A 14725-nucleotide genomic window follows, 5' to 3' on the forward strand; every position below is an offset into this window, starting at 1 on the left:
TCACACCCACGTACGTTTGCTGTCTCCTAATGTCCTGTTCCGTCTTAAATTTGCAAACCAGGGTAACTGATGAGCTCTCTGAATGAGACTGTCTGCTAAATGAATGTAATGTAATGTAATAACCAGAACAGTGACTGCTTTTGTAGATCTCCGTTCATATCTGCACACCGTGGTCAGTGTTAAGTGTGGTCTTAAGGTTAACAGCCCTCCCCTCCTCCTCCTCACCTTCTCCTTCATCTTCTCGATCTTCTTGACGGAGCTGCGGCGGACGTGCTTCTCCTCGATCTTGACGCTGGCGAGGGAGTCGGGCGAGCGGGGCGTCTGCCGGTCCTCCTGCCGCACTGAGCGGCCCATCTGCTTCTCCTCCTGCTTCTCGGCCTCCTTCAGCTTGCTCTCGGCGTTGATGCTGTCCGTGTTGTACATGTGGTAGGTCTTCATCACCTGAGAGGGGGGGAGAGGAGGGCAGACCGATGAGCTCCTCCGAATTCGCATCCGACTCGGGGGAGCCGACCGTTTCACCCTGTGCCTTTCAGAGGAGGTGCCCTGCAAAAGCATCTGGAGCTGTTCTGTAAGACAACCTAACCCATGGAAAGGGCAAAGAAAGAATTAAAGAATTACAGCATCATATGGAACAGGCTCTCTAACTTCCACACAATCAACAAGAGCAAAAGCATCCCCTCACTCAATCTAGCTATCATTTTCAGTTGCATTAGCTAACTAACACCCTGTCACTTCCAGCTGTGTTCAGAAGCATGATGGATGAAAACTGAAAACTCCATCAACCACAAAAAATAAAGCTAAGCAAAGGTCTCCGTATTTCCTCATTTCTGCATTTCATCATTTGCTCCTGCTTTAACAAGATACTAGGCAGCTAACCGGAAAGACAACTAGGATTACAATTTTTAAACCACAATACGTCACAGAATTACAATGTCATATGGAACAGGCTCTCTAACTACCACACACTAAAAAAAGAGCGAGAGCATCCCATCAGTCAGTGTAGCTCTATCATTTGTCATAATCATTTGTCTCTGGTCTTCTGTGTTTTCAGAACTCCCCATCAGCTCAATCCACATGACCGCAAGTGCTGCTGTGCACTTTTCAGCAGGACTGTCACTTGCCTGGGCCCGGCGGTGTCCCAGAGGCTAGGAGAGCGACGGGGCCTCGGGGAGGCGTCTCCCGGTCACACCAGGACACACATCACGGGGGGGGGGGGGGCATAACTCATTCACAACCTGCGCTCTCGCATCTCTGAGGGGGGAATCCAACTCAGAGATGCTACACTGTACACCCGCGGCCCGCGCCAAGATCTAAGACAACACCATCAATCAATCCGGCACTTAAGGGGCCTGGCGATTTGAACCCACTCGTGCTTCTTAAATATGCATAACAATCGGATGGCTCTTAATCGACTCAATAAATAGCCCATCACTCTGTAGCGGGGCCATTAACAGCACATCTACTTAATGGTGAAAGTTTGTTTGGTGCACGACGGAGGCAGCACTTGGCGGGTCGCCCTCGCGCTAAAAACCATTAGGCTTCACGAAAAAAAAAGACCCCCACAAAAAACCAGATGTGTCACAAACAGACACTAAATGAGCTTAAGCGTTCAAACCATTATGCTTCCACGTTTTTTTTCCTTTATCTTTTTATAAACTGCAGATGTTGCGAAACAATGCCAAGTCTATCTATATCCTTTCTTTCCCATTTAATTAGAGGATCTTGGCCTCCTTTTATAAGCCTCGGAATGAGTTACAGTCGTTTCTCAGTGATAAAAAGGAAAGGGGGAAAAAAACTTTAATCTTTAAACGCTGCGGTTGATCGCGGAGCAAAAGCACACAGGGGATCCCCCTAACTCCACCACTGGCATGCCCGACAGACCATTTCCAGTGATCACCCTCGGTAACATGCATCATGGAAACCAAAATGACCCGTGTCAGAGAGGGTATGTGAAATTTCCTTTCAGAAGTGAACCGTTAAGCCCCATTAGGAACGTCAGAGGTTCGAGTGGCATCCCATTAATTAGAGGAACGGAGTGGCGTTCTGTGCTGAAGCCTGCCAGACACATGGCACAGGAGGAAAGTGCCCCTTGGACAAGATAATAACACGGCTTTGGGAACGGCCGACTCCCGCACGCCACAGGGAAATGCCACATCTATTTATGGTGGCCTACACACAACACATATTGCCGTGGCGACCAAACAGAGGCCACCTCCCCCCCATCCCTCCTTTTTGTTGAGTGAGGTCAAGAGAGGTTAATGAGCAAGGGTTAGCTTCCGAGTAGTGGTGGGGTGTGTGTGTGTGTGTGTGTGTGTGTGTGTGTGTGTGTGTGTGTGTGTGTGTGTGTGTGTCTGTGTGTGTGTGTGTGTGTGTGTGTGTGACTGTGTGTGGTGGTGGTGGTGGTGGTGGTGGGGGGGGGGGGGGTTATAGCATCAACAAGGGCAAGTGGTCAATAGCTCCTCCAAAAATTCTCAGACAGACTTGGGCACGCTGGTATCTATCCTCACAGAAGAGCTCAAAGCTGGAGATGATTTTCACTGGGTGAGAAGTTCTCATTAATACCACTGGCTTTCATTTATAATCCATGCTCCAGGAAGAGTAATTACTCCCAAGTGCTTGTCTCTGTCGTGAGGAGATCTGGCTGCATTTATATTACCTTTGAAGCCTCTGTAAAAACTAGTATTTCTTAAAAAGCACATAATCAACCAATCACCACCAACTTCCACTCCTCTGACCTAATAAAATCATCTCTGATTACCATCACCATTGAATAACATAAATCATTAAACAGTATCAGGCAGCAGAAATCCAGTTTTAAAGCCGAGGGCTATGTAACAGAGTGAAACCTGTATCACTTCACACCATCTTGTCAATATCAAAAGTGAAAAGGGACACCAATGACTGTCAGAATTTTACATTCCATATCGGACTTTGCATGGAGCCTGACTTGCTGACAGGTGCATTACGCCCAAAAATCTCCCCCTCCCATTGGCCGAATCTGACATCTTTCAGTGGGCTGAAACACATTTAAGCAACTTATTTGGCAGCTTTGAGCCTACTACACTCCATCACAGGGCAAGATAAGTCCCCACCACATTCACTAACACAGACGCAAAGAGACACATACACACATACACTCACACAGTTACCCACAGTTACCCACACACACACATACACAATCTCACACACACACACACACACACACACACACACACACACGAGTGAGCAAACTCACTCGTGTACTCCCCCATCTCCACAGCTGCCGGCCAAAGCCTTCAACCCACAAGGCGTTCCCAAGTGAAAGAAAAGAAACCCCCTCCCTCTGTGCTCAACACCGCCCCCCACCCCCCCCACCCAAACCACAGGAAACAAAAATAAACCAGCACCCGCACCCCTAGGCCACACGCTTCAGCAGCGCAGAGACGGTGCACTGAAGCGACACACGTGAACACGCGCCTACCCTAAACTCTCTCTAGCAGAGAGGAATGGGAGGGGGGTGAAGGTGCAACGAGGGGCGCTCGCTGAGGATTGGGAAGTGGCTGCGACGGGGGAATGTGCCACGGGCCATCTGCCAAAAGAGAGGGACCTGCCAAGCCGCTGCCGGCGTCGCGGATACAGGTGCCACCGGTTCCTCTCCCCTCCCCCTCCCCCTTCCCTCCCAGGTGGCCGTCCATTTCCTCACCGCTACACGCCATTCCTCCCAGCGTTTGACCGGGGCGGTGAAACCAGTGAAGGGGGTGGGCTTACCGTGTACAGCTCGTTGAGGACCTTCATCAGATCTTCCTGGAGCTGGAGGCCCACCTCTTTGCTCTGAAGGGAGAGGGGAGAGAAGAAAAAACAGAGGGGTCAGGATGGGGGGAGGGAGGGAGGGAGGAGTGCAGAACTGGAGTGAAATCAGCTGCACGAGGCCATGAATCTTTAAATTAACCTCCGCTGATATCCATCCTACAAGGAACTGAGGGTACCTGTGTGCCTCACGGAGCCGATAAACACCGCCACCAAGCACTGATCCCGGATCAGTTTGATCTTTTTTTCATAGAGTGGTTGTGCCTTGGAGCAGGGTTGGGCAAATTGGCCCTGGATCATTTGGGGGAAGGTGTCAAAAGCATACACTGTTCACAGACAGAGTCAACCAGACTGCGTCTGTATACTAAAAGCACGGTAAAGCATGTGACAGACAGCACATTATTAACGAGAATCCCACACACAAAACAAGTATGACCAGGACCTGCATGCAACGACTTGGAAAATCACATATCGCTCACTTGTGAGGGATTAGAGTGAGGATTAAGACACTGAAACTGTCGAAGGGGAAAGGCGCTCCAACGCTCAACGGCTCAAAGTGGCAATTTCACAGGGGGCTTCACAAAGCTGGCACCTACACTGCTCCGTGCTGGAGAAATCAAGGAGGAGTGGGAGGTGTAAATGAAAAGCGAAGAGAACCGCCCCCCGGGGGACTGCAGAGCGGAGACGGAGGCCCCCAGGGGGGACGCGGCCCATCTGAACACGAGGAAATTAGTGCAGAGCGTGAGCCCTCGCACGCCCCCACATCACCGTCTGCCGTTGCCCAGCCTGCACGTTACTTACTCTTCTCTTTTCTAAAGATGACCACGCCGGCCGCCGGCCCACACCCTGAGGACCTACCACAGAAAACACTGGGCGGCAGTCTAGCATAGCGGCAAGCAGCGGGGCTTGTAACCGAAAGGTTGCCGGTTCGATTCCCTGTTGTGGCACTGCTGCCGTACCCTTGGCCAAGCTACTTAACCCACAACGGCCTCAGTAAATATCCAGCTGTATAAACGGAAAACATGTAAAAATTGTAACCTGTGCAAGTCGCTCTGGATAAGAGCGTCTGCTAAATGACAGTAATGTGATGTAATGTAAGTCTGTGTAATGTTTACCCAATGGCATGGTCAAAGTAAAGACCCCTTCGGACCCTCGGACTTTGACCTGGAAAGAACGGCTGTGCAAAACACAGGGGCCATATGCTCAACTCCCGCTGCATCCCACAGGTCGGTTGAGAGGGAATCTGTCCTTTAGCCCTTCGAAGGCGGAGGGGTGAGCCAGATGAATGGCAGTGGAAACCGCACCCCCGGGCCTCTGCGGAGACGCATTAATAATACAGATCTAATGCCTTTTTATCAAGAGGCAGAGGAAGGTGGGGTGGGGGTGGGGGGCAGAGAGTGTCCAAATAAGTAATGAGCTCCCGCAGGATGGAGAGGGGAGCGGCGCCCCTGCCTCACCCATCTCCTACCCCCCACACCCCCCCCCGGCCAAAACTCCCGGTCCTGATTTATCTCCGTGAAGCAGCGCCTGTTGAGCGATAAGGCCCATCGGGGTGCGCTCAAAAAGCCATCCGCAAACTCCCAAGCAGGCCCATTTCTCAGGGCCCAATTTGCAGCCATCCATTACCGCGCACCTCCAGATAACGCAGCGTGGGCATTACGTTATTGTGACAGTCGGGACGGAGCGCGGGCCCCTGCCTAATGTATGATCTTAATTTAATACGGGGTGCGTGAGGGCAGCAGGCCCTTACGTATGGACGAACCGTATCCAGTTGCGCTTTATCGTACCTAAATAAAGATAACGTTAATTACATGGCAGTGTAGTGGAGTATTATACAGCTACTGTTAAACACATAACCAAATCCACTGAAACGGATACATCGTATTCCTGTCCATCTGTTAATACATCTATAAACATACATCTATCTACACACACACACACACACACACACACACACACACAAGCTCTTAGATTCCACAATGAATGTCTTGCAAAAATCACAGGTACAGTATATACAGTACAGTGTTTCTGCTGTACACTGTTAAGCTGTTTCTGCTGTGTACTGTAATACTGTTTCTGCTGTGTACTGTAACACTGTTTCTGCTGCGTGCTGTAATACTGTTTCTGCTGTGTACTGTAACACTGTTTCTGCTGTGTACTGTAACACTGCTGCGTGCTGTAACACTGTTTCTGCTGCGTACTGTAACACTGTTTCTGCTGCATACTGTAACACTGCTGCATACTGTAACACTGTTTCTGCTGTGTACTGTAACACTGCTGTGTACTGTAATATTCCTTCTGCTGTAAATGGTTAGACTGCGGCTGCAGCTGCAGAGAGAGAGCCTGCGACAGCCGCATCATTCTGCACTATTTACTTGCTGCGCTCCGCGCTCAGCAGCTGGGGCCCGCGGGCACCGCGGGTTTTCACGCCACTCCGACGCGACAGCTTAATTGAACCGATTATCTCCCCAATCGGTCAGCAGCGGCTGTCTGACAGCCCCGGCCCCGAAAGCAGCCGCAGACAACGAGGGAAAGAAGTCCCCGCTGCGGACGGACACCGAAGGGGGAGACGGCCGTCTGAAAATGAACATCTCGGGTCGAGACGCCCGAAACACAAAGGCTGCCTTGTTTTTCGGGGGCCCCGGCATTCCGTGGGTTAAACGTCCAGCACGGAAGGCTCTCTTAACGAGAATGTGGCCTGCTCTCGCTGAAGGGCGGGTGGGAGTATCTCCAGCAGGAGCCCAGGTGTCGTAAAGAGACGCATTTCATTCCAGCGCTGCGGGTGAGGAAAACCCCCGCAATAACGCTCAAACGATCACCGCTCGCACTCTTTAACACATCGCACTGAGTTCACACCCGGCTGCTGTTTCCGCTATACTCTAATGCAGGCACATCTAAGAAGACAACAAAGTGCAAACAAGTGGTTAAAGCAGAGCGCAGCTGTGTCTCGTGGCTGTGAGAGATTAAAACAGCACAGAGCTGCTATCACATCGCTATATCGGGTTAAAACACAGCCGTATCATACCGCTATTACTGGCTAAAACCACTGAGCTGTATCGTACTGCTATAATGGGTTAAAACCACAAAGCAGTATCAAACTGCCATAACAGGTTAAAACAACAGAGCTGTATCATAATGCTATAACTGGTTAAAAGAGCAGCAGAGCTGTACTGCACTGCTGTAACGGGTTAAAACATCAGAGCTGTATCGTACTGCTGGAATGGGTTAAAACCACAGAGCTGTGTCTTATTGCTATAACAGGTTAAAACAGCAGAGCTGTATAGCATGGCTGTACCATCCCCCGTACCGGTTCCAGCCAGCTTCTGTAAAAGCATTGCCATTTTCCTCAGCACAGAGTAGCTTAATTACAGTTTAACCCCTGTAATAATGGCACAAACCACAGGGCAAAGCATGACCAGTCAAAAGAAAATGGGAAGCAGTAACTGTGACTCATGCTTTCAGCAGGGCTCTTTGTGAGGAAGCCGGAGTGGACAGGGAGCGCTGAGGACAGCAAGGAGATGTACAGCATTTGGGCGTGGCAAGATCACATTCTCTCTCTCTCTCTCTCTCTCTCTCTCTCTCTCTCTCTCTCTCTCCCTCTCCCTCTCCCTCTCCCTCTCCCTCACCCTCTCCCACTCCCTCTCCACGCCTGGGGTCACACGGCCTTTCTGCTGTACAATCAGCACACCAACACAAGCTTTCCCCCTCACTTGCCAGCCCCACCCTGCTGCCGCCCAGTGAGAGGAAGTGCCACGCCTTAGCAAACACACTGTGCTTTCACATGCTTCCACACTTCAGTGACGAGAAGGGGGGTCTTCCCTCGAGGAGAGCTCAGCTGATCCCAGGCAGAGGACAGCCTTACAGGGGCTTGCAAGATTTCATCACTAGAAACTGAAAACACACAGGGCGGTTTTCAAGCCCCACTTGTATTTCTTCCTGTCACCAAAGCATGGCGAAAAGGAAGCCAAGCTCTATAAATATCCAAGGCGAACAGCTAGCAGAGCGCGAGTCTGTTCAAAGGGAAAATGAAGGGAGAAGGAAGATTACAGCAAGCCAAAGCAGCGAGACCGTTTAATTCAATCTAATCAATCTTTTCCTTTTATGATGGTGTCTTTGGAAAAGGGGATCAAAGATCCCGGGTGCGGGAGCTCCTCGTCCCGACATCTGCCTTCCCCAGGGCCCGAAAACCCGGGCGCCGGCCAGAACATCTCGCCTCGGCCCACGGCCGCTGCCAAGAGGAACTGGGCTGGATCCGTCCCAGGTGGCAGATCGATTCTAAAGGCCAGGCCTCTGTTCTTTTCCTCCTACGGAGAACACTGGGAAAACTGAGACGGGGAGGGCGTGTTCCATGACGTGTCCGGGGCCCCGCTGGTTCCGTGAGCGCAGAGTGGTTTTTACGGCCCTGTTCCTTCACCTCCGCGTCGCTCTCTCCTGAGCCAAGCTCCCACTCCGATCCAGTTCAGATTTGGACAGACCCCGAACAGCCAGGCTGTAAACCCCATCTGCTCTGGGCAAACTCCAAGGGCAAATGAATGATACAAAAGGAAGAAAAAAAAAAAAAGAGAGAAAGACTATATCGATTTCCTAAAGGAGGCTGTCATAAATCAACCAACCCCAGGAGCAGCAAGAGTGCCGGGGGTGGGGGGAGTGTGGCGCGGAGACAAGCAGAATTTTAATGCATAAAATCAAGCGGCCTGCCAACAGACTATTCATAAAGTTAACAGGCCTGGTATCACAAAGTTGGCGAAGCTCGGCCCTGGAGGTGACCGCAGGGATGACGCGCTGGAAAGGGAGACAGAAAGGCTCGCCGTGCTCTTTGTGCAGGCGCGGCGCGGTGAAGGCCTGCCACCCGCTGAGGTGCATTGTTAGCGCTGAGGCTGTCATTTCACTCCCCCGGTCACATGTCTGCGCGCCATTCACAGCGAGCTATTCAAACGGGCCGCTCGTAATCCCCTCTGCACCGGCAGCCCTTTTTTAACGACACAACACACGCACGCGTTATTATCAAAGCACTTTCCGCTTCCCTGCTTATTCTCCCTCTTTTGTCAGTGTGAGAAAAGTGGCGTGAAAGGCGTGTCCACGGCGCTGTACAATTACACCATCACCTCCTGCGTAAGTTCCTGGCTGGAGTGACGGGCTAATGGAGTGTCTTACAGTCCCCCTCTTCCTACTTCTGTTAATAGCAACCAAGTGCCCATGAATGGGAAGACTTCCACTGCCACTGGGTGCTTAAGTTAATACCTGATGGTCAACTGGCTGTCTGCTGACCTCGTCCATTATCAGCACAAAAGGTCAGAAGTGAGCCGTTTCTTTCCCATAAGCACTTGCACTGACAAAGTATACATCTATATAGACAGATATCCCCTTTGCTGAGGTCCTGGCCTGTGTTCCCCCTTCGGTAAGGGGGAGGTAAGATTGTCAGCTCCGGGAGGTATGTGCTTATTGTGGATGAGAGAGGCGGAGTTCAACCATGAACAGGATTTCTAAGAAAGACATTCAATATCACCCAATTACAGGGAACACTGCCTTCTATTACACACATGCAAAGACATGACTCAGATTAACTCCGCCACAAAGAAGTACTTGGGGGTATGGGGGGGGGACTTAAAAGTAGGTTCTGACAGCCAAGATATGCGTGTTGTCACGACTGACTTGCTTACAGTCCTTAATATCCTACTCAAAATCAAGAGAATCAAAAAGGCTGTCTCCTGGAGCTACTTGATTAAACACCTCGATCAAAGTTACACTGTCAACCTCCCACCCAGGAACTGATCCCACGGCATTTGAGCGCAAACATAATCACCGCCACTCACCTCAAGGTTTTGATGAGGTTGTCATTTTTTCAGCAATTTGCAGAATCCCCACCCCTACCGATCGCTGCCTTCGACACGCTTTCCACACAGCCGCCTGCGGCCCGCGCACCCACCCCGAGCGGAGTACGCGCCGAGATATGCGCACGTGCTTGCGTCAGGCCAAGAATGCCTGGCCTGCGCAACAACAGCCGCAGGGCTACTGCACAGCACTCCAGCCTCCCACAAAGACAGTGAAAAGTCTTACGACACCACACGCGCCCCAGAGTTCTGGGTTCGCGGTGAGCGCTCGCCGTCCCAGGAGCCCGGGCCCGAAAAGCGCTCAATTAATTTCCTAATTCTGCTCCTCTCCAGCCGGGGGGGCGGCGGGGGGTATACAGTCTGCGCGGGAGGTGAACTGAGGAGAGCGCTGACGATTACCGAGACTCCGCGGAATCCGGCCTCTCCGGGAGACCGACTTGCAAAGCGCTTCCAGGGGGGTGTCGACTAGCGCTGGGGAGCGCAGCGCCGCTGACTGCACGGCGAGAAACATCCAGCAGAGCTCTCAGAGGCTGCGCGTGTGAATGGAGGAGTGAGACCGAGAGCGGCCTTTCCTGTCAGGGCCTCCATCACCCAGCCCCGCTCCACCACAGTGCACAGCGACCTTCCTGCCTTTTTAAAACAGCCTTTTCAGGCAGGATTAGCCACTCTTCTTTGTTGTTAGCTTTTTCTTTTGTCATGCTCATTTATTTATTTTATTTATACAAATACATTGCTCAGATTTGTTTTACTCTGATCTCCATGCGCTTGTAAAGACTGTGAAGGAAGATCGCGCTACACAAATGAAAGGCTTTGTAGTTGCCGATGTTACAGCTGGCATTGTTGGCCTTTTCATTAAGGCCGCTTCATGGAAGCACAGAGACACGGAGCGGAGCACGGGGCCACGGCAAGGCCAGGCTGCTACCCGCACGACGTGCTCGCTACGCGGTCACGCATCGCTAACACAGCTGGCCGGCGAAACGCACGCAGGGCGCGCCAAGCCCTTTAAGCCCCGGGGTCGGCGGCAAACCCTCGCCACCCTCCCACCCGGGTGGCGGTAAGCTCCGGCGGATGGGGGGGGGGGCAGGCCGGGGGGCACGGCAAGGGGGAGTTGGCCAACTGAAAGGGATTCATCAGGATTAAAGGCCTTGACCTGGCGGTAATCTGAGAGAAATGGCAATCAAACCTCATACAATTACTGTGGGTGGAGCAGCGGGATACGATTCTATATATAAATATGGACATGGAAATCCTGGTGGTCACTGAATCGTGTGAAAGTGGCAAGAGTTTTCTTACAGTCTGATTGTTCCTTACTTATTATTTCAATACATTAATACATTCTGTAAAAAATGCAATTTGCCTTAATGAGCATTCTACTTATTCTATTCATTGCATGTCACCATGTGCACCTCAGGGCCAGGGCTCTCTCTGAAAAGCGGGTCAGACGGACATCCCACTGACCACGCCCCTTCCAGCTGGATGGTCAGGATTTAAAGGGACGGTTCTTAAGGAGGGGAATACATCTGATACGGTGCAATAGCAATAGCAGGGTTGAGATGTGTGGGCTGTTCACTCTCACTAAAATCCCCAGAGTGACCTTTCAAAACCTCAACCCTCCCTACAGATATGTCAGAGAGAGGACACAGAACAAGGCGAAAGCCAGCAAAGGCTTAAGAAATGGAGCCGTTTTGGTTTTATTGTGAGGGGGAGTTACCTTCTTGAAGAGGCGCCCGGAGTCCTCGCTGACCTGCACGAAGCGGGGGATGATGTTGTTGAGGTAGAGGTCGCTGAGCGTGGCGTGGTCACGGCTCTCCCTCTTCACCTGGCTCAGCAGCAGGTTCCAGCAGTTCACGGGGGAGAGCACGTTCTGCTCCTTCCTGAGGGAGACACACACAGGCATAGGTTAATGCACTGTGTCCTGTATTACACGGTGTCTCCCACGGTGTTGTACGCTCACAGGTACAGCACTATGGAGACCTGTACTACTATCACTGTCTCACACATTCACAGGTTCCAGCACAACAGAGTCCTGTACTGCACTCTCTGTGTCAGATTAATGCAGCATTCTCTCTCTCTCTGTCTCACTCTCACACACACACACACACACACACACACACACACACACACAAACACACACACACACACACACACACACACACACACACAAACACACACACAAACACACACACACACACACACACACACACAAACACACACACACTCCATTTCCTGATCACTGAGGCATTTTCCCCACGGACACCTACTCCTCATTTCACTGTCCCTCACTGAAAGAGGACCGAGTGGTTTTTGCACAGACCCATTAACACAATTACACACATACACACACAGGGCAGACGTACAGACACCACAAGCCCTTACAGACCCTCTCCCCTCTCGTAGAGCAGACAGAGTAACTGCGGCTCGCTCGTAGCCTGGGCCTGAGAAAATGCCGACTCCAGCGCGTGCCAGGGGGGGACAGTCTGGGCAGCTGGCGGGGGACGACCTTACGGGAGGGGGGATGGGGGGGGGGGGGGGGTTGCTGCCGGCTGCCGTGACATGGGCGGGGCAGATGGCACCAGGTCTCTCCTCCACGAGTCTCCCGGGGCTCAGACGGTTCACTGCCAATTCACACAGAGCTGTCCTCTGTTCATCCCGACACCCCTCCAATCTCCTCGGCCGTCACGCCACCGTTACGAGAGGCCAAACCGTGCAAAGCAGATCCCGTCCTACAGTTTCCCACCTCAGTGTGAGAGGGATTTCTTTCCCTCCTAAACTGACCGCTGAATCGATACTAATACACACATTACGCACAGGTCGATCAGCTCTGCTCTGGGTATGAACTCTCTGAGCATTAAATGCATCTTTTCAACGCTAGATTTACACGGATTACCACAGCGTGGACTCGACTGAGCCTGTCCAGCCACAACGGAACTTTATTTATTTCATCAACCCCCTTCTGAACTAGCAGGCAGCCGGCCTGAAATCTAGACCTAACTGCGGGGCGGCTCTGCATGACCCACGTGTGCGTTCTCACTGAGGATGGCACATGCGAAGCCCCATCTGTGGACATGCTGCTGCTTTGTTCCCCAAAGCCACGGGGGTCACTGAGAATCAGAGCGCGGCAGACACCGCTGCTAGCGCGTTGTGTTGACACCAAAGCTGTGAAACACACATATTCACGGTAGATGTACATACTGAACCGGGCTGACACATTACATTACATTAGTTGGAGAGCAGACGGACACATCCAGGGTGACATATGCTTACCATCGTCCGCCTTGCAAACGCAGCCGCTTGTCAATAAAGAGCTAAAGTATACTGCTCACGGGTACAACAGCTGTGTATCATCTGAGACTCACAGTCATGACCCCCAGGTCCAGAGTCCAGAGCTCCAACCGCTATTATAATACCTTTGTTCATGTTATGCCATGTTTATTTCCTTCATAGCCTTAAACCTATCACAATCAACGACCCACAGTGCACTGCGGTATACTGCGGCGTGACTTTGCAACGAACCAGAACTACGAACATGATAAATAAGCGAACCGGCCAGGGTTGTGAGCGATGATGCCCCAGCCCGCTGTGAAGGCCAGCGAGCGGCGGGGGGGGATGTTGCCTGTGACAGTGCTGGCCTCGCCTCGGCCGGTTGTCGGGAGGGGAAGTCCGGAGCCCCCCCCCCCCCCCCCCCCCGCGCCCCACACAGAGACACAACGAATTCATCCAGGGTACAAAACACAGCAGGGAGCCGCCTCCGCGAGGCCCAACACCGTCTGTCCTCCCTGGAAACATCTGTCCACAGCGGAGGGGATGTAGCGCCCCGCGATCAGGACACCCCGCCCCACTGCCACAGCTTTCTCCCCGCCCCCAAATCACGAGCACATTACATTACATTACTGTCATTTAGCAGATGCTCTTATCCAGAGCGACTTACATGGGTAACATGTAAAACTGTAATATATATATATATATATGTATAAATAATATGTATTTATACAGCTAGATATTAACTGAGGCAATTGTGGGTTAAGTATCTTGCCCACGGGTACAGCAGCAGTGCCCCAGCGGGGAATCAAACCAGCAACCTTTCAGTTACAAGCCCTGCTCCTTACCACTATGCTTCACTGCCGCCCACATGAGCACAAGAGCCCGTTTTATTAACCCGACGTGTCTTTAAACTCCGCTGTTAATTCCGCCACAGCGATCTGCTCCCCTCCCGCTGAGGGAGAGATAGATCGCGGCGGGGGCGTCGGCCGGGAGGCGGGTTCCGAGGTGCGCTGAGGACACGGCCGCATGGTGCGGGCTGGTCCTTAAGCGTTTGATCATGAGGCTTAGGGGAAGGCAAGCTGAGCGTGCCGCACTGAGGAGGGCACTGCCCCCTCTGTGTGTGTGCGTGTGTGTGTGTGTGTGTGTGTGTGTGCGTGTGTGTGTGTGCGTGTGTGTGTGTGCGCGTGTGTGTGTGCGTGCGTGTGTGTGCGTGTGGGAGCCCTTTGATTTTGACTGCCCCACCCAGGATCCAGCAGGCCTAATCAGATTTCACACAGGGCCTCAGGACAGTACTTTGCGAGATTTATTTGCTCAGAAGACACCCTTCAGCGTGCAAGGCTTGCATAACTTACATTTTGTATAACCCACTCGTGCAGCTGAGTATTCTGCTGAAGCAACTCAGATGAAGCAGGCTGCCTGGGGATAAGAAGAGCTGCACCCCCTATGGGGTACAAACCTTCAGCATTCTGGGTGTGAGGCCCACACTCCACCACACTGTTGCCAAAAGAGGACAAAAGGAAACTGATACAGTTTTTTGCAAACTGCCAGTAAACGGTTATAGTAAGCTAACCCCTTCTATTGTTTTGTGAGGGCAATGATGTTTGTTTGTCTTTGAATTTGGAAAAGACCACCTCAGACTGACTCAGTCCTACAGTACCACATTGGCCTTAGACTAGAGGAGTGCATGGCTTTGTGCTGCTAATGTGCCAGAGAGACAGGGCAGCTGAAGACAGACATGTTCCAGCTAATGCCGAACAAAGGCACCGTGCCTCTCCACCGTGACGTGACACCATTAATCAAAATCTTTCAGACCCCCCCCCCCCGTGCTTCCTCATCTCCTCCTTTCT

At 52.0% G+C, this 14725-nt stretch overlaps 1 protein-coding gene across 4 annotated transcripts in view; it reads right to left on the reverse strand.

The window, feature by feature from the left end:
• The window catches only part of srgap2 (SLIT-ROBO Rho GTPase activating protein 2), a 100747-nt gene that overhangs the window by 25018 nt on the left and 61004 nt on the right, over window positions 1-14725 (reverse strand). For all 4 annotated transcript variants that reach the window (XR_005005012.1, XR_005005011.1, XM_036530302.1 and 1 more), the window contains exons 4-6: window positions 11329-11491; window positions 3748-3810; window positions 226-441 (exon numbers count right to left, since the gene is read on the reverse strand). Coding sequence is in view for 2 of the 4 variants with exons in the window: in XM_036530302.1 (XP_036386195.1) it covers window positions 226-441; window positions 3748-3810; window positions 11329-11491 (442 nt within the window). In the remaining 2 variants the exon portion in view is untranslated. The remainder of the gene's footprint in view (window positions 1-225; window positions 442-3747; window positions 3811-11328; window positions 11492-14725) is intronic.

This window comes from Megalops cyprinoides, chromosome 6 (assembly GCF_013368585.1).
Source record: "Megalops cyprinoides isolate fMegCyp1 chromosome 6, fMegCyp1.pri, whole genome shotgun sequence".
NCBI classification, from domain to species: Eukaryota; Metazoa; Chordata; class Actinopteri; order Elopiformes; family Megalopidae; genus Megalops; species Megalops cyprinoides.